The 27,999-nt window shown below is 37.7% G+C and overlaps 1 protein-coding gene across 1 annotated transcript; it reads left to right on the top strand.

The window, feature by feature from the left end:
- Positions 1-27,321, top strand: LOC110320656 (vomeronasal type-2 receptor 1-like). The gene is given in 6 exon segments (XM_021196758.1): positions 1-221; positions 3,039-3,330; positions 5,771-6,640; positions 13,819-14,049; positions 24,879-25,002; positions 26,339-27,321. Coding segments are annotated over 6 exon segments (2,721 nt in total).
- The last annotated feature ends 678 nt before the right edge of the window (positions 27,322-27,999 follow it).

Below are 27,999 nucleotides of genomic sequence, written 5' to 3'. Positions count from 1 at the left end.
ATGGCTAGCACAAAGATGTGCTTAACTCTGGGGTTAACTGCATTTTTATGGGTTGGATTACATGCGAATATGCAATGCAAGTTGCTGCGCAAGTTTAATTTGACTGGATATGTAGAAGCTGAAAACCATTCTATGGTTATTGGAGGACTATTTCCTATTCACTCTAGAACCATCCCAACAAATAACTCTGACGAAGTACCCATATCAGCCATGTGTGAGGGGTAAGTGATTGAGAAATCTTTTTTTTTTTTTTTCACCTTCATCTGGGTGGCCTGAAAAGAGTGGTTAGCATGGAGCCTGGTTTCCAGTTCAAGTTCTTAAATCTGGTTTTACTTGACTTTGTTAAAGTTTATAGAAGGAGAGGCTTTTTGTGGTTGGTTCTCAGAAAGTTATTCCTAAGAGGGTTCTCAGTTGACCACCAGCAGCAGTATCTAAAATCTTCTTAGACATATAGAACCAGAGGTTGCACACCACATCTGCAGAAGAGAATCCACACATTCAGAAGACTTCTGTTGGTGTGTGTGAACACCGAGGTTTGAGAAACACAGGTGCTGCACAGTGTGCTGCAGCTTCACTGTTAATTGTTACAATCTCAAGTTCAAGTGTGCAGTCTGGGCACTCTGCTTTGTGTCTGAGGAAATGTTCATGATAGGATTCTGACCTGCAGGAAAACTTCTATCCCTGCTGCTATCTCCTACAAGATAACATATCAAAAAACAGAATTCCTCATACTCAAATAAAATAATCTTTTGTGGGAAAAACAAAATTGGGATAAAATAGATGTCTGTGAATATATGTATCTTACAAACACAGAGAGAGATGTGTGGGGAGTTTATATATGAAAAGAATGCCATAAATTAAAAGAAAACAAAACAATAGCCCACAATTCCACTGCCATCACAAAGCATTTCCCTTTTATTTTCTACATCCAATTTTGGGTCCTTTTGGAAATAAATTTATGATTGTGTACGAAGTATATAATAGTACTGTGGGAAACTTAATAAAAACCAATGAATTATTGTCTCCACAATAATCACTTATGGGCATTGAGAAGTTTTTCTTATTAATCTTCAAAGGGCCCTCATCCCTTCTGTGCAGTTTTCATCATAGTAAGATGTCTACTGCCCATTTTACTGCCTGTTCTATCCACACTACTGTATCAGTTACCAGGTCAACATTTTATTAATAATAGAAAATATTCCCACACAGCTTATAAGCCTGGATATCAGAGATGATTCCACTTTTTCCAATATCGTAAATAACTCAGTTTGGGGCAGATAGCCTTTTTCCTTTGGGAAGAACTAATTAATTCTTTGGCTATTTTAAATGTGGAGTTACAGGCTGAAAGCAGATGGTATTTTTCTACCTCTTAAAAGGAAAGTATATCTTACTTTAAAAGATATTTATAAGTGTATGATGTCATCAGTGTCAACTTAGAAACTAACAGAAAGGTAAAGCCGTTTGTGTTCTAGTCCCTTCTGTTTTCTGCTTGTCGTTAATTGTTTTCCCACCCACAATATGCAATTATAAATACTTATCTCTTCAGTCCTTAACTGTTTCCCTAGCTGGAGGAACTTTCTCCAGTTGTAATAACTTCTCACCAGCTGTCTATCAGCAGCCCCATCCTCATCTTTCTGTCATCCAGCAAACCTTGGTGTAGCTCTTATAGTCTAGGCTACATGTTCTTTGAATTTCATTGTTTATACATCTATTTCCATCACTGTTTGTTTTAATTATTATTGCTTGATTACTTTCCTTTTTCCTTACAAAGATCAACATTTTTTGTAAAAATAAAAAAAAAAATGAAAACAGGACCTTAATTACTATATTTATACTATACAACACCAGAGGAACTTAAAAACTTAAATAGACTGATCTGGAGAGATGGCTCATTTGGTAAAAACCTTGTCTTGCAAGAAAAAGGTCCTGAGTCATAGGTCCTAGACCTACACAAAAAAGTTTGATGTAGTAACAATCTGCTACCCAAGTGCTCAGTAAGCAGAGACAGGATGACCAGTAGGGCTTCCTGGCAGACTGGATTAGCCAAGTCAAGTTTCAGGATCAATGAGGAACCCTATCTCAGACAATAAGGTGGAGAGTTACTGAGGGCTTGTCATTGACCTCTCTTCTCCACACAGAACAGAATGTGCACTCACACAGACAGGAAGGAAAATTCCAAACTGTGAATAAAGGTAGTTACATTTAGGTCTTGAACTTAAAGTACCTATTAAGCTGATGATATAAAATTAAGTAGTCTAGCTAGATACAGAGGATATCAAGAGAACAATTATTTGAATAACTGCTTTTCGCAATTTTTGTTAAAGTATGGTTAAAATTCAGGAGGAAAGGAGCACGAGAAGAGGAGGGTTTGGTGCTGCTTCACTTAGAAAACCTTGAAAACAATATGGTGATGGACTACAGAGGAAATATGTCCATTTTTAATGGATGCAGAAAAAAGTAAGAGTCTCACATTTATGTTTTTACAGAGAATAGCAAGAAGAAAACTTCAGTTAAAGGTCTCTCAACAGTAAGATGCATGGGGCAACTGAAACATAGGATACAGAAATGTACATGCTGACTTTAATAATGACTGCCATACGTATTTAATGTATTAAAGTTAATTATTTTATTGTCATAATAAATATTCAGTGGAAAACAAGCCAAAAATGAGAGAAGAATCACGTTCTGCGAGCCTCCATTGAAGTGAGAAAGTCTGTTTTAGGGTTACTTAGGTGCATTTGGTGGAGAGAATTGTGATTAGAAAAACAATTTTGAAAAGAAATAACGAGAAATTTTGAAATAATGTGGCATATAAGAGAAAAATAGGTTAAAAATGTAAATCAGTCACTTATAAAGACTGAATATGACTACTATTTGAATCTTTTACTATTGTACTGTCATTTGTGAAAATTTAACACATGCAGAAAACTGAGGTACTTGCTGTAATCACTCACTTAACTGAACCATCTTCCCTAAAAAGCTTCCCCTTTCCTAAGCCCCTTAATGGCCACTGGCTCACAAATGCTTTGCCTTTCCAGGTTTAACTTCCGGGGTTTCCGCTGGATGAAAACCATGATCCACACCATCAAGGAGATTAATGCGAGGAAGGATATTTTGCCCAACCATACCCTAGGCTATCAGATCTTCGACACCTGTTTCTCTGTCTCCAAAGCAATGGAGACTGCTTTGGCATTTCTTACAGGACAGGAAGAAAACAAGCCCAATTTTAGAAACAGCACTGGGAAATATCTAGTAGGAATTATTGGAGCAGGAGGATCATCCTTGTCCATTGCTGCTGCAAGAATTCTGGGGTTGTATTACATGCCTCAGGTAACTTGGAATGGTATGCTATGTACTTAGAAAAATTTACAAACGCTGTGCCAGGAGGGGTGGCACAGGCCTTTAGTTACAGATCTTTGGAGGTGGAGGCAGGTGAATCTTTGTGGCTTCTAGGACAGCCTGGTCTACAAAGAGAGTTCCAAGACAGTCAGGGCAGTTACATACAGAAACCCTGTAAGAAAGTTAGAAAGAAAGAAAGAAAGAAAGAAAGAAAGAAAGAAAGAAAGAAAGAAAGAAAGAAAGAAAGAAAGAAAGAAAGAAAGAAAGAAAGAANAAAGAAAGAAAGAAAGAAAGAAAGAAAGAAAGAAAGAAAGAAAGAAAGAAAGAAAGAAAGAAAGAAAGAAAGAAAGAAAGAAAGAAAGAAAGAAAGAACAGAAAAAAGTAGAGAGAAAAATACAAACAGCATGTAGAAATTATTGCAAATAACAGTGTGGTCCAGAGAGGACGAAATAACGTACAGAGATAACATGAAACAGGGCCAGGTTTTCCCAGTTACTCTGCTCCACCAAACTCAAAACAGTGCACACTATATGGCCTATTTATACTGACTTGTGATCTAGTGCATTATGCTTGTATTGATTAACTGGTGGTGCTGTGATGAGGATATTAACATCTCAGTGGTCACTGTGCTTCGTGCACTGTGTAGAACACAATAAAGGTCATCCATAAATACTTGGTGGTTGACTGGTGGCTGGAATAAAGCACAGGTTTTTCTCTGGGTCTCTGTTGACACTTGTGAGTCATGAGTAAAATCATCACACTGGCATGTTTAAGTGAGATTGGGATTTCACACTAGCTAACTTAATAGGTTACTTTAAACTTAAAGAGAGTAGCATATTCCAATACAAGAATAAGTAATTGCAGAGCTGGAACTATTAGGAAAATAAAGGAACCTAGGATTACTTCAAAGGCAGTGTCATTAAGGGGTCAGGATGTATTGATATGAATGATGAAAAGATTATTGGTGATACTGACTTAATGGCAGTATTTCACTCATCTGTCCTTCCTCTCGTCTTCCTTCTTTCCAATTTCATTCATTCTTTCTCTCTCTCCATTTCTTTCTTTCTTCTTGTGATACTGGAGATAAAACCCAGGAACTTGCTTTTTGTAGATAAATGCTGCGTTAATGACCCACAGCCCCAGGCAAACATAGTATTTAATTTAAAGGCTGGTAAGTTGGAATATATGTTAGTGATGTGCTTCATGTACCTCATCCAAACCGCACCTGCTATGAGCTCTATCTTCCAATAAACTCTAATGACCTGAAGCACAGCCTAGAACTTCTAGATACATTTTCCCAGTTTTTTAGTAAATCTGGAAACATTCTTAAATCTTCTGTTTAATGCCTTTATATTAAAAAACCAAAACATATAACTTATCATTAATTTTTTTGTGGGGTAGACAAAGACTCAAAAGGTACAAGTAACAAGATTTTATATGATAAATAATTTGCCAAACCTCAAAAATCTGATATCATTTCTTCTTAAAGGGATTCCTTCCTACACAATAGTTTCCATGATTCTGCTGTTTGTGTAATTAGAAAGGAGAATACAAACATTAGCCAGTGGAATAAGAACAGGAAAAGGGACAGAAGAAAAGACAATGGAGAAGTAATGTAGTTTTCATGAAGGAATAAGTTGGAGCTAAAGAGTTATGGACCATCACACTGGAAGTCAAGTCTTAGTACATGAAATTGGATGGGAGAGAGAGTAACATGTTTCATGGGGAGGCAAGTCAGCAAATGGAGGATCCACTACAGCAAAGATACAGTAATACATGCTTGCCTGATCTCCATGCCTAGGTCTCCCTAAAAGCTAAGTACAAAACAGGACTACTGAGCAGGAGAGGACGACTTGCTTTTCATTTTCCTGCCTAAGTACTTTTCTGGTAACCTTGTAGGAGAATAATGTTTAGGCTTCTGGTTGGAGTAATCCATTCTATCTTCTCTCTCAAGTCAAGTTTTAGGACATACATACCCAGGAGTCCTGACAGCAGGGAACTAAGAGAAGAAAGAGCAGAACAGGAATCTGGGAGTAGAGGTCAGACCAGTAGAGCACATAAGAGACAAATTCATGCAACTGAGCAGACTGAGACTTGGACTCAGTTGCTCATCTCTGCACAGGAGATGCTAAAGCTGATGAAGAGACTGGATATCCTCACTCAGAGAGTCAACAATGTCCAGGATGGTGAAGGAAAATATCATTTCCTTCCTGACACTGCTGTGATCTCACCCATGAAAAGTAGCGACATTGAGTGTCATCTTAACAGTTGGCATCCCTGATCCAACAAGTAGAAACAACAGTAGAAAGTCATTGTCTACAGAAAGGGCAAAGAAAAGAATGATCCTGTCCCTCTCAATATTCTGAAGACATCATTTAAGAGTTAGTTCCTGTTTCCCAGTAACTATAAATATATATTTTTTTCATTTTAGGTGGGCTATACTTCTTCCTGTGCAATTCTTAGTGACACATTCCAGTTTCCATCTTTTTATCGTTCAATACCCAGCGATAAGTTTCAGTCTGAGGCCATGGTGAATCTTATCATACACTTTGGTTGGGTCTGGGTAGGTGCTATTGCAGCTGATGATGATTATGGAAAATATGGAGTAAAATCCTTTAGAGAAAAAATGGAGACTGCCAACCTCTGTGTTGCTTTCTCTGAAACCATTCCCAAAGTCTACTCCAATGAGAAAATGCAAAAAGTTATTAAGGCAATAAAGAGTTCCACTGCCAAAGTAATTGTGCTTTTTACAACTGACATTGATCTCAGCCCGTTTGTACTGGAAGTGATACATCATAACATAACTGACAGGACATGGATAGCCAGCGAAGCCTGGATTACCTCTGCTCTCATTGCAAAGCCTGAGTATTTTCCCTATTTTGGTGGAACTATTGGGTTTGCAATACCAAGAAGTGTTATACCAGGATTAAAAGAATTTCTTTATGATGTACACCCTAGCAAGAATCCAAATGATGTCTTGACCATTGAATTCTGGCAAACTGCTTTTAACTGTACCTGGCCCAACAGCAGTGTGCCTTACAATGTGGACCACAGAGTGAATATGACTGGTAAAGAAGACAGATTGTATGACATATCTGATCAGCTCTGCACTGGAGAGGAGAAGCTGGAGGATCTGAAAAATACCTATCTGGATACATCACAGCTAAGAATCACAAACAATGTCAAACAAGCTGTGTATCTTATGGCTTATGCCTTGGATCGTTTAAGCAGTTGTGACTTATTAGAAGAATATAGGAATAATACAGAATGTTCACATATACCTGACTTTGAGCCCAAAGAGGTATGTTATTTAACCCTATGATACAGCATGAGGTAAAAACCCAGGTTTGCTGACAATTACCCACCATTGAAACTGCTGATTTGCTTCCATATGATTTTATAACATTAAAATTTGGATGAATTGATTGTTCATTTTACATCCTCATTTGTTACCAAATTACTAGGTTTGTTGTCAATAACAACAAACCTGTCTCACAAAAGAAAAAAATGCCTTTTACAAAATATGCTGTTTTTTCAACTCAGAAGTGAAACATAAAAGTATCTAAGAGTAAAGCACGAGGTAGTGACTCTAGTTACTTCCTTTGGTCTGTTCCCCGTATACAATATGCAACTTGTTATCTAAGGTAACTATTTTGGCTTCAAATACATCATGTTCATGTTAGAAAAAGATTTGTATGTCCCTCCATGTTATGATAAGTACTAGATGTTATGTACAATTTTCCTTACACTCCAGAACTTATATTTTAATGATTGGTCATATCTATCTTAAAGACTAGAGGATGATTTCTTCGTATGATGTAGTGGGAGCCACACAAAAGGATGGATGTCAAGGGGTAAAGATGATAGAGGTTATCTGGGACATTCACATCCATTGTGCCTGTCCTTGATCTGCTGTTAATTCATGTTGGTACCCAGTAGCCTGGGTGGTCTTGCCAAGAGTGGTCTCATCCATGATTTCCTGCTTGTTTCTGTCCATACCCTCCTCTTATAAGAAATATAGAACTTAAGCATCCCTGCCTTGTTCTTGTCATCCCCACTCAGCCAGTTTCACTTAACATCGCTAATGTGTTACTTCTTCCTTCCCTATCATTATCCACTTACTCTTACATGACAACCTGTCATACCAGAGGCCACATTAGCTAGGACCCTGGAAGTTCCACTTATCTTTCATATTCAGGTTGGCCCACACAACATTCAGTGCTGGCTATTCTTAGTAGCCCAGGTAACACGCTTCATTCTGTTATCCCTACCCCCTCACCACACATTCTGAAATTTTCTTTTTTTGTGTGTGTGTCTTCTTATCCATGATACTTTGTTTTAAAGTTTTATTTTATATTACTTAATATGTGTGTTTCCAAGTGTGCATTTTTGTGCACCATAAGCATGACAATACCCACAGTAATCTAAAGAGGGAATTCAGATCCCGGGGAACTAGAGTTATAGATGGTTGGGAAGCAACACTATGAGCATTTGAAATCAAACCTGAATTCTCTGCAAGAGCAGCAAATGTTCTTAATCAACGAACCATTCCTCCAGTATTTTTAGACTGATTTTCAATTTAGGTTTGTCTAATTTTTTTATTATGATTAAGTTATGCATATACATTATTTGGTGATGATGTTATGTCTCTATCTAGATATATTTTATTTTATGCATATACATGTTTTGTCTACAAGAATTTATTTGGGTCACAGGCATGCCTGGTGACGATAGAGGTCAGACTAGGGTATTAAAACCCCTGAAACTGTAGTTCTAGGCAAATATGAGCTTCCATATCGGCCCTAGGTATCAAAACTAGTGATATACAAAATCAACAAGTGCTATAAATATCTGAGCAGTTTCTCCAGCCTTAATTGTGTCCATTTTCAATATAGCATATCAGGGGTCAAATAATATAATTAGCTTTCATTATTACTGTTAAGTAATACCACCATTTTTCTATCAGAAAGTATTATATTTTCCCACCATTTTTCTCATCAGAAAGTATTATATTTTCCTACTGAACCAATAATTACCTTGTGATAGTCACTCATGCCTCTGTCCACTCTTTGCCACCACTCATTTGACTCATGACTTCTTCCTAGCTGAGACATTATTGTCACAGATTCAAAGCTAACTTCAGCTACATTGCGAGTTCCAGGCCCACCAGAGATATAGGGTAAAGCCTTCTCTCAAAACTCAAAATAAAAACGAAAACAGCAATTATCCTTCTAGACAATATTGTGCAGCTGTAAAACTGCCTTGCTTTCATTATCCTTTGCCCCTCCAATGTTAGCAACCATTGAAAATTAATCTCATGCTAAATACATATGATAACTTTGCTGCTTGAAAAATGATTTTTTTGCCATTTTCTCTATCTATTTATGTTATCTGGACTTCTACACTTCCTCTACCAATTATGGATATCAAGATAGAATCCAGGATTTTTTTTTCTTCTATGGGGGTTAATCCATAATTAATTTACTTACTTTGCTTCCAAAAGCTCCCAGAGCCACTTTGAGTAGGCACTGGTTCCTTTTACTGACCTTCAATCTTATTTCTAAGGACTACCTATTTTTGAAACCTCTGAACATTACAGCTTCATTCTATACACTCTCTTGTCCAGATTTAAAGTCAGCTATTCCTGTGAAACATGCTGTTTTCAGAAACTAGCATGGAACTTATAAATGATGCAAGGTCTGAATGCTAAGAATGCTGACTAGAGTTTTATTAGCAACTTTATCCAACCTACAATCACCTAGAAAGAGGAAATCTCAACTGAAGCACTTCCTAGATCAGATTGCCTTATGTCTACATGAGCTTGTCTCTATTCATGATTGATGTGAGGGGGCTCAGTCCTCTTTGCGTAACACATTCTCTAGGCAGATGCAACAGGAATATTTTAGAAATATAGCTCATCATATATGCCAAAGATTAAGCCAATAAGCAGAATTCCTCTGTGGTTATGCCTGTACATTCTAACCCTGATTTCCATCAACAATGGACTGTGACCTGGAACTGTAAACCAAATAACTCTTTCTTCTCCCAGTTTTGTAGTTGTCACAGAAACAGAACAGAAATAGAACAGATATGTTCACTGGTACTAAGAAAGTTCTAATACATACACAATGATAAGTTAAATGCTTTTTAGATGTCAAAGATATCATTTTACTAGAAGTCCTTTGAATTTTTCTGCCATGATAAAGAACACTCTTGAATACTGAACAATGGTCCTATAACTTATTGGAATACTTAAATGCTAAATTTAAATTTGCTCAAAGAAGCAATTACTGCAGGTTGAAAGGCTTTAAAGATGGGATAGGGACTACATAGTGTCAAGATGAAATTCATTCATTGTCCACATCAAGAGTTGTTATTCTTCATATAGCACCTTATGTCAACAAGTTAAAAAATTAACTCCTTACATCAAAGAATAACATATAAACAGATAAGCCTGGTAAATGTGTCAGTGTAAAGCATTTGTTTAACAGAAACCAAAATAAATACACAGTCTTTATTTATGTTTCAAGCTTATTGTACCTATAGACAAGACTAGAAAACCTTTGAAATTCTGTTATTTATTGAACATTTCTAAATTACACTGCTTTTTTGTCTTCTTACATTACTTCTCCTAGTCTTTCACTTCCTTCTCTGCCTGAGACAAATTTATACTATATACCTTGCATCAGTCTGTGGAATTAGGGTCATGCCCAATACCCACCTGGCATTTCTAAATCCTTGAGAAAGACATGACATTAGAGAAATGTGTCCTATAATCTAAAAGTTTATGAAGTGAAACTTGAGGAAGGCTGATCTAGGGAACAATCAGATTGTAGAAGTTTTGACCATTTATTTGCTCGACTATTGATAAGGAGTGGATATAACATTTCATGGACTTAGCATAAAAGTTAAGTTTTCATTATTTTTGACATACATTTCATTATAATAGGGAAGAATAGACAGGAAAAGAGTCAGAAGAAAAGCAAGAGGCCAGGTGACACAAAAATCCCCAGGAATAAATGGTGACTAAAACATTGTCTTAATAGATTCACTTAATAAATCTTTCACATACATAGCCTTAATTCCTATGACAAATATTAAGAAGAATGATTATCTTCTTTTTATGTACCAGGCAAATAATGCTTGTGAAATGTGAGCCTTCCTCATGGTCAAAATATTTAACAGAAGCAAAAGACTTCAGATCTTCAGACTCAACTATGTAGGCTCTTTCTACAAGCTTCTACAGACTTGCTGGTCTGTGGTGTGATTGCGACCACACTGGGTCCTTTGGTTGAGAAATCCAAGTGCAGCATGTAGTGCAGATGAAGATCAAGGATATGCCCTGTGTAATAGATTTCCTTTATGCTAAAGAAAGCATCCTTTTACCTACAGAAAGTTAATTAGGAAAGGAGTGAGTTAGACAAAGGTTGTTTTCTCATTGAGAAGAAAGGATTCTTCTCAGTGTCTCTGGCAATGTCTCAATGTCCCAAGATTTAACATCAGTCCCATGAACTATTGTACCACTGGCCATGGCCATTTCTGCATGGTGGAAGCTTAGAATGCAGAGGCATACTCTCAAGGAAATCCCCTGCTAATGCTAAAAGTCGAGCTATATTGGACTTTCTCTTGAGTGTGGTGGTTTGTATATGGTTGGTACATGGAGTGGCTCTATTAGGAGGTGTGGCCTTATTGGAGTACGTGTAGCATTGTTGGATAAATTGTCTTTATGTAGGGGTAGGCTATGAGACCCTCCTTCTACTCAAGTGGGAGACAATCTGTTCCTGGCTTCCCTTGGATGAAGATGTAGAACTCTCAGCTCCTGTAGCACTATGACTGCATGGGCACTGCCATGCTTCCTGCCTTGATGCTAATGGACTAAGCCTCAAAACCTGCAAACAGCCCCAACTAAATGTTGTTCTTTATAAGATTGCTTAGTAATGGTGTCTCTTCACAGCAGTAAAATCCTACTAAGATACTGAGAAATGAAGAATTTCCAGTTTCCTAAGTCAGTCAGCCATTACCTTCTCTATGCCCTTTTTCAACATTCTTTCTACAATAGCAACTGTGATGTGACAAAACTTTTCCTGTGGAGATGCAGCCCACATATCTACTTCACCCAAAATAGGGAACCCTATACACACTACAGACACCACCAAAGACCAACTCAGTGAACCAATAATTTTATTCAGGTTACACAAAGGAATATGGGTGAGGGGTTAGTTACAGGAGCAAAAATGACATTAAGACAGATGCGATACCAAAGCCCAATTCAGTTGGGTGACAGCTCACAAAAACTGGTAACTGGAGAACAGCCTTTTGACAGCTCTAAGGAGAATACTTCCTAAGTTGGTGTAAATAATTTCCAGGCAGCTCAGCTGGTTTCTGTTTCCCCCCAACAGACAGACTGGTCTCAAGAGTCTTCTTTGCACATTGTATTGTCTGATTCTTCTTTGCACTTTAAACATAGTCTGAGGACTCTCAGCTTTCCTTGCTAACACTGCCAGGATGCTATCTAGTGAATCTGCTCAATATCATGGACTTCCTAAAGATATTTTGAGATATTATGCTTACTACTTAAAGAGTTTCCCTGAAGGGGTCTGCAACCCTATAGTTGGAACAACAATATGAACTAACAAGTACCTCCACAGCTCATGTCTCTAACTGCATATGTAGCAGAAGGTGGCCTAGTCGACCATCATTGGGAGGAGAGACCCTTGATCTTGCCAAAATTATATGCCCCAGTACAGGGGAATGCCAGGGCCAGGAAGCAGGAGTGGGTGGGTTGGGGAGCAGAGTGGTGTGAGGTTATAGGGACTTTTGGGATAACATTTGAAATGTAAATGAAGAAAATATCTAAATTAAAAAGAAGAAGAAAAAGAATTTCCCTGAAACTACAAACTGAATACGGGAGGAAACGTTTATAAAACATAAACTTGTTGAATTTAACTTTTAGCATCTGGAAAGAAGGAAATAATTGAAGACATTTGTATCTTTACACAGGAAATGTTGGTAAGGGAAAAGAAAATATTATAAACATTACCTGTCTCTTGATAAGGAGCTAAACTTTAGTATAAACTTATACTATGCTAACAAAGACATACAATTTGTGTGTACGTCAAAGGTAAATTAATGTCCCAAATTTCCTGGATATTTTGTGTTAGAAACTTTTTAGCTTTAGCATTTTTTTGACAAATGTATCAATTTCTTTATGGTATCTTCTAAACCTGAGATTCTCCCTTCCATCTCTTGTATTCTTTTGGCAATTCTCATGTCTACTTCCTGTTGTCATTCCTAAGTTTTCCATCTCCAGGATTATCTCAGATTGTGTTTTCTTAATTGCTTCTGTTTCCATTTTCACGTCTTGAACAGTTTTATTTATTTCTTTTCCTTGTTTTATTTTAGTCTCTGTATCTTTTTATATTTAAAGAAGGACCCAAGAAGTCCATGGAATTAACTTTAGACTCCTAGCAGTAGGCAATATGAAACCTGAAGTGGCTACCTCCTGTTGCCAAGCAGGGATAAGAACAGGGATAAGAACAACAACCTACTCCCAAAACTTTTCATCTAAAATGTGTCCTGCCTACAAGAAGTACAGGAAAAAGATGGAGCAGAGACTGAGGGAATGATCAACCAATGACTGGCTAAAATTGAAAGCCATTCCATGGGCAAGAACCAATACCGGACACTATTAATACTCTGTTACTGTTTCAAACAGGATCCTACTATAACTTTCCTCTGAAAGACTCCACCCAGCATCTAATAGAAGCAGACCCAGAGACCCACAGCCAAACAATAGATGGAGTTCAGGAATCTTGTGGAAAATTTGGAAGATGAATTGAGGGACCAAAAAGCGATAGAAATGCTATAGGAAGTCCATGAGTCAACTAACCTAGAACCTTGGGAGCTCCCACGGACTTAACCACCAACCAAAGAGCAAGCATGGGCTAGATCTATCCCCTCCCATCACCTGCACATATGTATCAGATGTACAGCTTAGTCTTCATGCTGGTACCTCAACAACTGGAATAGGTGCCGTCCCTGAATCTGTTGCTTGCCTTTGGATCCCATTCCCTTAACTGGGCTCCCTTGTCTGGCCTCAGTGAAAGAGGTTGCACAGTAAATTGATATGCCAGGGTGGCATGATTTCCAAGGAAGGTTGGGGACTCCCCATTCTCAGAGGAGAAGGGGAGGTTGAGTGGGAGAGGAGCTGTATTGTGGGGGAACTGAAAGTAAACAAGTACTGATATTGGGATGTAAATAAATACATAAATAAATAGGGGGAAAAGGTAAATTGAAATTGTCCATTGCCCAAATTAAAGGAAAATAGGCAAACTTAGATTATACAAATTATTTAACCCAATATGCCTATAATACTATTTACTGCATTGTCATAATTTAATATTTTGTCATATTAAAAATAATAACATGATATTATTAATGAGATAGTTCCTTTTACTTTTTCTTCCTCTTCATTGTTAGCTAATGAATTACTTTAAGAAGTTGAAAATTACTACACATGATGGAGCAGAAATAGAACTTGATTCGAATGGAGATGTAGATAATGGATATTATGATATCCTCAATTGGCACATGGGTAATACTGGAGAAATCACCTTTGTCAAGGTTGGAGAATACAAATTTACATTTACAAAACATGAACTTGTCCTTCCAAAGAATTCATCATTGTTTTGGAACACTGAATCTTCAATGGTTAGTTGTTCTGACATATTTTGTTTATTATAGAGAGAAAACATTATTATTTCAACCACCAAATAAATGCAAAACACTTAACATTTTTGCCATATTCAAAATGAATTTCCTTAGTGTAGCATATGTTTTTCATGTTGTTCTTTGTTCTAATTAGAATTTAAAGAATCCATGTTATACTAAAATATATGAAATTTTTAATATACTTTAGTAGTGTATTGATATTTTGAGAATCTTTCCATGGAAATTAGGAATTTTATTTTTTTCTTCTGTATTAAAATTGGGGTTATATATTTTTCATGATTTTTTCTTTATAGTATTTACTTAACCTATTGTTTTTATTATGATTTATGTTAAAAGACAACTGCAGTTTCCCCCCCCCCATCCTATTCCCATACCCCCACCTGCTTCTCTACCTTTATTTTTAGTCAGAAAAGGGCAGGCCTCCCATGGATAGCAACTAAACATAGCATATCAAGTTGCAGTACAACTAGACACATCCCCCTTGTATTAAGGCTGGACAAGACAACCCAGTATGAGTAAAAGGGTCCCAGAAGGCAATAAAAGTGTCAGAGATAGCCCCTGCATCCACTGTTAAGAGTCCCACAAGAAGACCAAGCTACACAACTGTTACAAACATGCAGAGGGCCTAGGTCAGTCCCAGGTGAGCTCACCCGTTGTTGGTTTAGTCTCTCTGAGATTCTAAGGGCCCAGGTTAGTTAATTCTGTGGATTTTCTTGTGTTGACCTCACCCACTCTGGTTCCTACAACCCCTCCTCTCCTCTTTTTCGGCAGGGCTCTATGAGCTTCTAATATTTGGGTGTGGGTATCTGCATCTGTTTCCATCACTTCCTGGATGAAGCCTCTCTAATAACAATTGGGCTAGGTACCAATCTGAGTATAGCAGAATACCCTTAGGCATCATTTTATTCACTTTTTTTTTTTGCCAGTCTTTATCAAGTGTGAGCTTCCTCTTGTAGCACTGGTCTGAGGTTGAACCAGTCATTGGTTGGCCACTCCCATAATTTCTGTGAAACTTTTAACCCAGCACATTTTGTAGGTCAAATATTATATGGCTAGGTTGGTATCTAATGCCTCCAATTGCCTGGTTAAAGGAAATAGCCATTTAAGGCTATACATCCTCCATTGCTAGGAGCCTTAGCTAGCTAGAGTCATTCTCTTAGAGTCCTGGGAATTTCCATTATACTGGGTTACTAGATTGTGCCCTAGATGGCCTCTAATTCCAGTTAGCTGTCTCAGTATTCTCTCTCTCCATTCTCCTTCATCTGATCCCTCCTGTTCTCATATCCCCACCACCCTCCACCCACAATATCTATTCTATTTCTCCTTCCCAGAGATATCCATGCATCCCATCTCATGCTTTCCTTGTTACTTAGCCTCTTTGGGTCTGTGGATAGTAGTAGGGTTATCATTTACTCTGCATATAATGTCCACTCATTAAGTGAATATATACAACATTTGAATTCTGGGTCAGGGTTACAATACTCAGGATAATTTTTTTTTCTAGTTCCATCTATTTACCTGAAATTTTCATGATGTCATTGTTTTTAACAACTAATACTCACATTATGTAAATGTGCCACATTTTCTTTATCCATTCTTTAGTAGAGGGACATGTAGGCTGTTCCCAGTTCCATGCTATTGTGAATATGCTACTATGAACATAATTGAGCAAGTGTCCTTGAGGTATAGTGGATTGTCCTTTGAATATATGCCCAGGAGTGGTATAGCTGGATCTTCAGGTAGGTTGCTTTCTAACTTTCTGAGAAACTGCCATATTAATTTCCAAAGTGGGTGTACAAATTTTCACTCCTACCAGCAATGGAAGAGTATTCCCCTTGCTCCACATTCTTGCCAGCATGAGCTGTCACTTGTGGTTTTGATCTTATCCATTCTGAAAGTGAAGATAGAATCTCAAAGTCATTTCGATTTGCAGTTCACTGATGGCTAAAGATGATGAACATTTAAGTGTTTATTGCCATTTGAGATTTCTCTGTTGAGAATTCTCTGTTTAAATATGTACCCCAGTTTTAATTGGATTATTTGGTTTCTTAATGTCTAGTTCCTTGAGCTCTTTATATAATTAAAAATTAGTCCTTTCCAGATGTGAGATTGATGAAGATCTTTCGCCATTCTGTAGGTTGCAGTGTTGTCTGGAGAGCAGTGTTCATTGCCTTATAGGAGGTTTTCAGTTTTGTGAACTTCCATTTATTCATTGTCACTCTTTGTGTCTGCACTATTGGTGTTCTGTTCAGGAAGTTGTCTCTGGTGGCATTGCGTTCAAGGCTATGCCCCACATTCACTTCTACAAGATTCAGTGCATCTAAATCTGTATTGAAGACTTTAATATACTCGTATTTGAGTTTTGTACATGATGATAGATATGGATCTATTTGCATTCTTCTAAATGCCTACATACAAGTAGAAAAGTCCTTCTGAGTCTATACTATCAGGGTGACTGTGGCCTCATAAAATTAATTTGGCAATGTTCTTTCTGTTTCTGTTTTGTAGAATAATTTGAGAAATATTGATTAGCTCTTTTTTGAAAGACTGGTAGAATTCTTTACTAAAATCTTACCCTTGTTTGTTTTTTTTAAGACATAATTATTGTGACTATTTCTACAGGGGTTATGGATCTATTTAAATTGTTTATCTTATCTTGATTTAACTTTGGTAATTGGAATCTATCAAGAAATCTATCCATTTCTTTTAGATTTTTCCAATTTTGTGGAGTACATGTTTTTGAAATATGACCTAATGATCCTTTGAATTTCCTTGGTGTCTTTTGTTATGTTTCCCTTTTCATATATATATATATATATATATATATATATATATATATATATATATATATATATATATATATATATATATGAATGGTATTTTCTTTATTTACATTTTAAATGTTATCCCCTTTCCTGGTTCCCCATCCTCTGGGAAAACCCCTACCCCATTCTTCCTCCCCCTGGTTCTATGAGGGTGTTCCTCCAACACTCACCAGTCCCACCTCTCCACTCTTGATTCCCCGGCACTGGGGCATCTATAGAGTCTTCATAGTATCAAGGACCTCTCCTCCCATTGATGCCTGACAAGGCCATCCTCTGCTATATATATGTAGCTGGGACCATATGTACTCCTTGGTTGATGGCTTAGACCCTGGGAGTTCTTGGAGGGTCTCATTGGTTGATATTGTTGTTCTTCCTATGTGGTTGCAAACCACTTCAACTCCTTCAGTCCTTTCTCTAACTCCTCTGTTAGGGATCTTGTGCTCAGCTCAATGGTTGGCTTCCAGCATCCACCTCTATATTTGTAAGGCTCTGGGAGGGCCTCTCAGGAGACAGCTATATCAGACTCCTGTCAGCATGCATTTCTTAGCATCCACAATAGTGTCTGGGTTTGGTAACTGTATGTAGGATGAATCCCCAGGTGGGACAGTCTCTGGATGGTCTTTCCTTCAATTTCTTCTCTATCCATTTTCATTTCTAATTTTGTTAATTTAGACTTTTTTCTCTGCTTTTTTGTTAGTTGGGAAATAGGCTTGTCTCTATTGTTAATTTTCCCAAAGAAGTAACTCTTTGTCTTATTGATTCTTTCTATTGTTCTTCTTGTTTCTTTTTTATTGATTACAGCCCTCAGTTTGAATATTTCCTACCATCTACTCCTCTTGGGTGTGATTGCTTCTTTTTGTTCTAGAGTTTTCAAGTATGCTGTTAAGTTACCAATATGAGATCTGTCTAATTTCTTTATGAAGACACTTAATGTTATGAACTTTCCTCTTACCATTGTTTGCATTGTGTCCCATAAGTATGGGTATGTAAAGCATATATTTTCTTTTTTCCTTTTATTGGATATTTTCTTTATTTATATTTCAAATGTTATCCACTTTGCAGGTCTCCCCTCCAGAAACCCCCCTATTCCACCACCCCCGACTCTATAACGATGCTCCCCCATCCATCCACCCACTCCTGCCTTACAGCCCTGGTGTTACTGTACACTGGGGTATAGAACCCCCTCAGACACAAGGTCCACTTCTCCCATTGATATCCAACAAGGCCATCCTCTGCTACATATGCAGCCAGAGCCATAGGTCCCTCCATATACTATTTGGTTGGTGGTCCAGTCCCTGGGAGCTCTGCGGGTCTGGCCAACTGACACTGTTACAGTCCTGCTACATCCTCTCCAGAAGTGACTCACATTACAGGTTTAGAAACCTGGAAGCAGTCCTGCCTGAGGCAGAGTTTCAAGGAAACAGCCTCCTGGAACCTTGGCATTCCCATAGCTAGAATGCCCCAGATCTGTCCCTGCAATATTGTGGAGGGTCTTGCATGCTTTCTTACAGTATTTTGCTGGATAAGAGTTAGAAACTCAGGGCAAGCTTAGCAAAGTATACTTAGAATCTTCATTACAGCCTGATATAGCAGGCTACATTGCATATTAGAAGCAAGTTGGTGAATTCTTCTGACAAATGGAGATTCCCTACAGATAATTAAAAGAAAGGACAGCCAAGTTACACTCATATGCAAGAATTTATCAAGGCCTAGGAAATAGAGGGTTGTGGTATTGCATTACTCATGAGAAGGTCTGATAGAGCAGAATGCCCTGGTGCTAGCATTCACAAGGCTCAAAGGAGTAGCACAAATTGTGACTAGGGTGTGAAGTCCTTACCTGTCATTAGCTGATTCTAGGCAGGGCTGTTTTATCTTACTGTAAATATTACCTTGTTCCTGTCAGCCCTTTGAAGCCATTCCTCTGTTTTGTGTCAGATACTTCAATGTACTTTGCCTGCTATGACATCCTACCCCTTTGTTTTCTGTATTATATAAGACTGGTGTTTGCTTTGTGAAAATACATTCAGATTCAGCACTCTCTCATGTCTCTGTCTGTCAATTCTTGCTGACTCCATGTCCACCTGCCAGAACCCCTGATTCCCATGGATTGATGGGACCAATTGAGCCTGGTCCATGGCACAGTCTCATGGAACTGCAAATCCCCTCATCTCCTTCAGTCCCGTCCCCAACTCCTCCACTGCAGACCCCTGGGCTGAGTCCAGTGGTTGGTTGCCAGCATCCACCTCTGTATTTGTCAGACATTTGCAGAGACTTTCAGGAGACAGCCATATCAGGCTCCAGTCAGCAAGCACTTCCAGGCATAAGCAACAGCGTCCAGTTTTGGCAATTGTATATGTGATAGATCCCCAGGTAGGGCAGTCTCTGGATAGCCTTTCCTTCAGTCTCTGTTCCACACTTTTTTTTCCACATTTCCTCCTGTAAGTATTTTGTTTCCCCTTCTAAGAATCAGTGAAGCATCCACACTTTGGTCTTCCTTCTTGTTGAGCTTCATATGGTCTGTGAATTGTATCTTGAGTATTCAGAACTTTTGGGGTGATATTCACTTATCAGTGAGTGTATAATGTGTGTGATCTTTTGTAACTAGGTTACATCACTCAAGATGATATCTTTAAGTTCCATTCATTTACCTGTGAATTTCATGAAGTCATTGTTTTTAAAGTATTCCTCCATTGTGTAAATGTACCATGTTTTCTGTATTGATTCCTCTATTGAGAGACATCTGGGTTGTTTCCAGCTTCTGGCTATTATAAATATGGCTGCTATAAACATAGTGGAGCATGTGTCCTTATTACCTGTTGGAGCATCTTCTGGTTATATGCTCAGGAATGGTATTGCTGGATCTTCCGGTAGAACTATGTCCAGTTTTCTAAGGAACTGCCAGACAGATTTCCAGATTGGTTGTACCAGATTGCAATCCCACCTACAATGGAGGAGTGTTCCCCTTTCTCCACAACCTCTCCAGTACCTGCTATCACCTGAGTTTTTTTTATCTTAGCCATTCTGACTGGCGTGAGGTGGAATCTCAGGGTTGTTTTGATGTGCATTTCCCTGATGACTAAGGATGTTGAACATTTCTTTACGTGCTTCTCAGCCATTCAGTATTCCTCAGTTGAGAATTCTTTAATTCTGTACACCATTTTTAATAGGGTTATTTGGTTCTCTGCAGTCTAACTTCTTGAGTTCTTTGTATAAGCCCTCTATCAGATGAAGGATTGGTAAAGATCTTTTCCTAATCTGTTGGTTGCCATTTTGTCCTATTGACAGTATCCTTTGCCTTACAGAAGCTTTGTGATTTTATGAGGTCCCATTTGTCGACTCTTGTCTTAGAGCATAAACTATTGGTGTTCTCTTCAGGAAAATTTCCCCTGTGCCCATGTGTTTGAGGTTTTCCCCCCATTTTCTCTTCTATTAAATTCAGTGTATCTGGTTTAATGTGGAGGTCCTTAATCCACTTGAACTTGAGCTTTGTACAGGGAAATAAGAATGGATCAATTTATATTCTTCTACATGTTGACCACCAGTTAAACCAGCACCATTTGTTGAATATGCTGTCTTTTTTTCCACTTGATGGTTTTAGCTCCTTTGTCAAATATCAAGTGACCATAGGTATGTCGGTTCATTTCTGGGTCTTCAATTCTATTCCATTGATCTACCTGCCTGGCATGTAATTTTTATCACTATTGCTCTGTAGTACAGCAATGGTAATATTTTGCTATCCTGGAATTTTTTTTATTCCAAATGAATTTGAGAATTGCTCTTTCTAACACTATGAAAAATTGAGTTGGAATTTCAATGGGGATTGTGTTGTATCTGTAGATTGTTTTCAGCAATATGACCATGGATTATAGAAAATACTTTATTTATTTCTGCCTTTACACAGTGATAATTCAGTAAAAAGCTATTCATTTTCCAAGCATTTGTAGACTTTCCATTATTTCTAGTTCTGTTGAAATCCAGCTTTAACTTACTGTGGTCGGATAAGATACATGGGGTTATTTTTTTCTACCTTTTCAGCCTTGCTTGTGACCAAGTATGTGGTATGTTTTGGAAACTGTTCCATGATATTCTGAGACAAATATTTGTTTTGCTTTGTGACCAAGTGTGGGGTAAGTTTTGGAAACTGTTCCATGATATTCTGAGACAATATTTATTTTAGGGAATATTCTGCAGATATCTATTAAGTTCATTTGAGTCATAATATCTGGTACTTTCATTATTTCTCTGTTTGGTTTTTGTCAGGATGACCTGTCCAGTGGTGAGAGTGAGATGTTGAAGCCTCCCAATATTAATGTGTGGGGTTCAATGTGTAATTTAAGCTTTAATAATGTTTCTTTTACAAATGTGTGTGCCCTTGCATTTGGAACATAGATGTTTAGAACTGAGATATATGTCTTCCTGGTAGATTTTTCCATTGATGAATGTGAAGTATCCTTCACCATCTCTTTTGATTGATTTTGGTTAGAAGTTTATTTTGTTAGATATTAGAATCACTATACAAGCTTTCTTTTCTGTGTCCATTTGCTTAGAAAATCTTTTCCCAACACTTTAATCTGAGGTAATGTCTATTATTGATGATGGGGTGTGTTTCTTGTTTGCAGGAGGAGGATGGATCCTATTTTTACATACACTTTCTTAACCTGTATCTTTTTATTGGAGAATTGAGTCCATTAATATTAAGAGACATTAATGGCAAATGACTGTTAATTTTTGTTATTTTGGTGGTGATAGTTGTGCAAAAATGAATGTGTGTGTGTGAGTGTGAGTGTGTGTGTTGTGTACATGTGTGTGTTTCCCTTATTTTGATTTTGATAATGTGATAGTATTTATTTCCTGTATTTTCATGAATATATTTAACCTCCTTAGGTTGGAGTTTTCCTTCTAGCACCTTCTGTGGGTCTTAATTTAAAGAAATATATTTTGATTGGTGGTTTATTCCCAATCAAAGAAAACACATGGTGGGACTCATGGCTCTAGCTACATATGTAGCAGAGGATGGCCTAGTCAGTCATCAATAGGAGAAGAGGCTCTTGGTCATGTGAAGGGAAGGGGATTGTCAGGGCTAGGAAGCAGGAGTGGGTGGGTTGGGGAGCAGGGGCACGGGGGAAGGGATAGGGGATTTTTGTAGAGGAAACTAGGAAAGGGGATAACATTTGAAATGTAAATAAAGAAAATGTCTAATAAAAAAGAAAATAAAAAATAGTAAAAATAATTAAAGATATGTACTATTTAAATTTTACTTTTTCACGGAATATATTGTTTTCTGCATCTATGGTGATTGAAAGTTTTGCTGAGTATAGTAGTCAAGGCATTTGTGGGCTCTTAGAGCCTATAAGATGTACATCCAGACCCTTTTGCCTTTTAGAGTCACCGCTGAAAAGTTGGGTATAATTCTACTAGGTCTGCCTTTATATGTTATTTGGCCTTTTCCCTTGCAGCTTTTTGTACTCTTTCTTTGTTATGTGCATATAGTGTTTGTTTATTATTATTTCTGTTGTGTGACAGGGGGATATTTTTTCATGGTCCAACCTATTTGGTGCTCTATAAGCACTTTGTACTTTTATGTGCATTTCCTTCTTTAGGGAGAAATTTTTTCTTTGATTTTATTGAAAAGATTTTCTGGGCTTTGGATTTGAAATCTTATTCTTCTATTCCTACTATTCGCAGATTTCCTTAGAGGTCCAGATTTCCTGGATGTTTTCTGTCAGAAACATTTTAGATTTAACATTTCCTTTTACCACTATATCAATGAAGACTACCATGTCTTCTATGCCTGAGATTCTCTCTTTTCATATTCTATATTCTTTTGGGGATGCTTGTGTCTGTCATTTCAGTTTGCTTTCCTAAATTTTTCATCTCTAGGTTTCCCTCAGTTTATGTTTTACTTATTGCTTCAGTTTACATTTTCAGATCTGGAAGAGATTTATTCATTTCATTCACCATATTGTTTGTGTTTTCCTGAATTTCTTTAAGGCAGTTGTTCAATTCTTCTTTAAGGGACTGTATCATCTTCATAAAATTGGACTGAAGGTATTTTCTTGTGCCTCAGCTATCCAGAGCTTGACGTAGTAGAATAGGTTGTATCTAGTTGTAACATATTGTCCTGGGTGTTGTTGGTTGTCTTCTTACGATGGCCTCTATTTATCTGGCTTTAGAGATAATATCTGTTAAGGTACCAATTTCTGACTTCATCTTTGTTGCATGGATGGTTTTTGGATGTTTTCTTCCTTGCTTTCTGTTTCTTGTCTGGCCTCAGTCATCTAGGTTTGNAGATAGTATAGGTGTAAGTGATAATTTCTGACTTTATCTTTGTTGGATAAATATTTTTATTTGTTGGATGGATTTTTTTTTTAGATGTTTTCCCCCTTGGTTTCTGTTTCCTCTCTCGTCTTCTGGCTTGTGCAACCTGTGGTTCTAGTAACCAGAGAATCTTTAGGTCCAGCAGTCTGTTTCCACTGGGATTTTAGTGACCTATATTACCTCTGACTAGACCTTCCCTTCTTTCTGGGGTGCTTGGCCACTGGCCAATGAAGATAAAAGGATCAGAGTCAAAGAGCAGGGTTTAAGATGGCCTGTAAATATGACAGAGATGGCAGGCTTCTCTCTGGGATCAGCTTCAGAGAGGTAGCTCAACTTTATTTGGGGTGACCAGTGTGCTTTTATAATATTTGGGGGGAGAGGGTAGGAATATCTAAAGTGAGCAAAGGTAATTGGCTGAAGGATAATGTTCTAAGATACCTCATTAGCATGAGGAGGCATTCCGGGCATCTCAGGTGCTTGATGATTGGGGGAGAGAAAGAGTTGGACCTGTAATTTTCCTAAGGGTTATGTAACTTTCCTCAGGTAAGGGGTTTAGGGTTCAGGATCCCCTGGCTACAGAAAAGGAAGCTTCACTGCCAAAGGGAGTCTGCCATTTTGTAGTGGCCTCAGGGCTTTCCAGTAATGTCAGACTTTACCTTTAGCAGCAGGGTTTCCTGGAACACTGGAGTTTGGGGGGATGAGGGGTCCCATTACATCTGAGGTTCTGGAAACTGGCACTGTCCCTGGGGTTCAGGATACTGGCATGGCATGGCCTTCGGGGTTTGAGGTATCTCAAGTACTTGGGGCTCCTAGCAAAGGCATGGCCTCTGATAGAGCTAGAGGTATCTGTCAGGGTTGTAGACCGTGATATGGAGTTCAGGGGAGGGAAAACTGTATAATGAAGTTGGTTTCCAGCAAAATTGAATGTAAAAACAGCACCAAAAATGTATTTTATGTTCTAAATGTTTATGATTTTGTAGGCTTAATTTTCTAGGTTTTTGTTTGGGTTTGATTTATTGTTTGTTGGTTAGTTGGTTTTTTATTTGTGAGCTGAGGTCTCACTATGTACTTCAAGCTGTCACTATGCCTGGCTAGGAATACATACTTTTATCTGTCCTGTAAATAATTATCTCCATAGATTAATATGTAAATGCTGGGTTTACTTTGTGTTTCAAGGTAGACATCAATGCAGAGTATAAAACTACAAAGAGCTCTGTATTACTACTAAATTTTCTAAAAGAAAATAGCAAGAAAGCATTCCAAGTTATGCCTTCTCTACATTATCTTTTGATCTTCATAATTTACATGGAAAAGAGCATTCATTTTTCTTCCTTTCTATGAGCCACTTATGATTATGATCAATGTTTAACTATCATAAAAATATTTTTGAATGCCTTTGCTGAAAATAGGTATTTTGCAGGAGCGGAAGACAATTACTAGGGTCACAGGTCCCATCAAATTATGAAGAGACAAAGCAAACTGATCCATCCACAGCATGTAATGTGAATTAGTTTGGTTTTGATCACCAAGATGGCAAAGAAATGTCATTAGAGTTTGTTCCGCATTTCCAAGGTTGTTCTTTAGCAAAAGTTCATAAGCACCTCATATTGCCACACTTCATCAGCTATCTTTGCTCAGTGTATATACGGTCTTTATCTTTGCTAGCTTCCAGATTCAGTCTGCACAAAAGTGTGTGCTCCAGGGACCCGAAAGGGGATTCGACAGGGACAACCCATATGCTGCTTTGATTGTATCCCATGTGCTGATGGATATGTGTCAGAGAAACCAGGTAATGATAGGGACATTTGCACTGGTAGTAATATGGTTAAATTAACCAAGGAATGTCTGAGAGTTTCTTATAAGTCTTTATAAAAACATATAAGCAGCCTATAACAAGAGTCAAGAAACCAATACAATTAATTTATCACTATGCATTTGACCAATGGAAAATAATAGTTTTCACTTCCAATATAAGACAAGATCTACCACAATAAAGTTTATAAACACCAAACAAAATAAATAAAATATGAAATATAAAAAAGTTCATAAAATCTTCAAATTACTTGCTTTTTCTTCATATTCAGCACTTATTGTATTTGGACAAAAGTCACCCATTTCTCTAAAAGCTCTAAGTACTGAAAGTACATGCATTGCACAGTTGCTGCAGAATGTACACCTATGAGAGCTTGCTCTGGAAGTGAGTTAGGCAGGCTTGGTTTTGTGTACAGTGTAGGACCAGGCTTATTTATATTTCCATTTGATTTTTGGTTGAAGAACCAAAGATTAGCTTTTCATTTGTCAGATGGTTCCCAGAGTAATTGTGTAAAAAAATAATAAAATGGTCTGGGATGGAAAACAAGCACAGTGTAAACTGCACAACTCCCTGGCACCAGTTCCCCAAGACGCCACACAGAATTGTACTCAGAGATGTCAAGACTACAAATCAGAGTGATTAAAAACAAATCTTACTCTTTACCTGAATTTAAATTAATAATAAATGGACCCATTCTATCATCTACCATAATCTCACCTCAACTAGCTTTCCCTTGTTCACCAATGATTCTTCTTAGAGCCTACTACAAGAATTAGCCTTCTTAGCCTAGGGACCATGATGGTAGTTTTGTTTTCCCTCATTGAAATGAGCATGTAGACTTGGTGACATTAGAGTGAGCATATGCATTATTCTCCTCCATGAGGGGATATTGGATGAGAAAATGAAAACACAAGGGTTTCACCAGCTGTGTCCCGGTCAATTTGATTGTTTCATATCAGAAGCTACGATTTTCTCATTCCTGGCCTGTGCTGGAGTTAATAAAGAAACATACCTCTTTTTTCAATAGGAGGATAAGGAGTAAAATACAGCTCATCACTGGAAAAGACCAATTCAAGAAAGGCTTGAATTGACAAGAAATGTTCAAATTCTGAACATGAACACAGCCCTCAATCTATCACTGCATCTATAGACACCAAGAATATTTCCCACTATTAAATATAAGATATTATGTCTATTTTATAACAGATTTCTAGTGAACATTGTCCAGGTCTTTAACTTTCCTAGACTTTTCACAGTTGAAAGTAACAACTGGGTTCCATTGAAGTCAATTCTCTGGTTTTTTTCTCAATAGGACAAAGGGAATGTGATCCATGCAGTGAAGATGACTGGTCCAATGCAGAGAAGAGCAAGTGTGTGCCAAAGCTTGTGGAATTCCTCGCTTATGAGGAGGCCCTGGGGTTCACTCTTGTCATCCTGTCCATCTTTGGGGCACTTGTGGTCTTGGCAGTCACTGTTGTGTATGTAATCCACAGACACACTCCATTGGTGAAAGCCAATGACCGGGAGCTGAGCTTCCTCATTCAGATGTCTCTGGTCATCACTGTGCTGTCATCTATGCTGTTCATAGGCAAGCCATGCAACTGGTCCTGCATGGCCCGCCAGATCACTCTGGCACTGGGCTTTTGCCTTTGTCTGTCTTCCATTCTAGGAAAGACTATTTCACTCTTTTTTGCCTATAGGATTTCTGTATCCAAAATCTGCCTTGTATCTATGCACCCTGTTTATTGAAAAATAATTGTACTGATCTGTGTTGTAGGAGAGATTGGTGTATGTGCAGCATACTTGGTGTTGGAGCCTCCAAGCATGTTCAAGAACATTGAAATTCAAAATGTAAAGATCATCTTTGAATGCAATGAAGGTTCTATAGCGTTTCTGTGCTCCATATTTGGGTTTGATGTTTTTCTGGCTCTGCTGTGTTTTCTTACAACCTTTGTGGCTCGCCAGCTGCCAGATAACTATTATGAAGGGAAATGCATCACTTTTGGGATGCTGGTCTTTTTCATTGTCTGGATCTCTTTTGTTCCTGCTTACTTGAGCACCAAAGGCAAATTCAAGGTGGCTGTGGAAATATTTGCCATTTTGGCATCCAGCTATGGCTTGTTAGGCTGTCTATTTCTTCCCAAGTGCTTCATTATCTTGCTGAGGCCAAAGAGGAACACTGATGAAACTGTTGGTGGAAGAGTCCCCACTGTTGACAGGAGCATCCAGCTGACCTCAGCTTCTGTGAGCAGTGAGCTGAACAACACTACAGTGTCCACTGTTCTGGATGAGTAGAGCTGTGAACTCCATGTGACGTGCAATGATGTCACCTTGGATGACATCCTGGTTTAAACTTCACTTTTGTGTTTCATCTGAAGCAGCTGATGATGTTGTAGGGTAATATTGGTTGTGGCTATGGTGTAAGGTTAACATGGTGAATGATATCTTGTTCTGTATCAAGCCATACAGCATAGATTAGAATGTCACATAATTTAAATTAGAAACCATATGATTGAGACTTTAAAGTAAAGGGTATAAATAAACATGATTCATCATAATGTTTCATGTTCATTTATTTTCTAAAAGGTTGATCATTGTTCTTATGGTCTATAAACAAAGTATTCCAGAAGTCTAGCAGTTTACTCTCAAAGACTCTATACCACAATGAATAAAACTGTCTTGTCTGACACATGTTCTTCATACTTCTGTTTTGATTATCAATGAACTGTACAACAAAATGTCAATTATACTCCAACATGTAATAGAAATTTGTTCTTCTGCAACTTTATAGTTATAAAATAGTTTTATCTAAATTTTTAGCTACCCTTTGTTAAGCTCATATGCATTGTTATAAAAAAGGCTTATTACAGCTAAAAAATATCTTCTTGTAAGAATGATGTCCTAATTTATAGTGTTATTTTATTCTTTACAATTAATGGTTTATCAAATATTAAATATGTCTCAATCATTGTA

This window comes from Mus pahari, chromosome 4 (genome assembly GCF_900095145.1).
Source record: "Mus pahari chromosome 4, PAHARI_EIJ_v1.1, whole genome shotgun sequence".
NCBI classification, from domain to species: domain Eukaryota; kingdom Metazoa; phylum Chordata; class Mammalia; order Rodentia; family Muridae; genus Mus; species Mus pahari.
The sequence above is the reverse complement of the archived record's forward strand: the minus strand, read 5'-3'. Positions and strand labels throughout refer to the sequence as shown.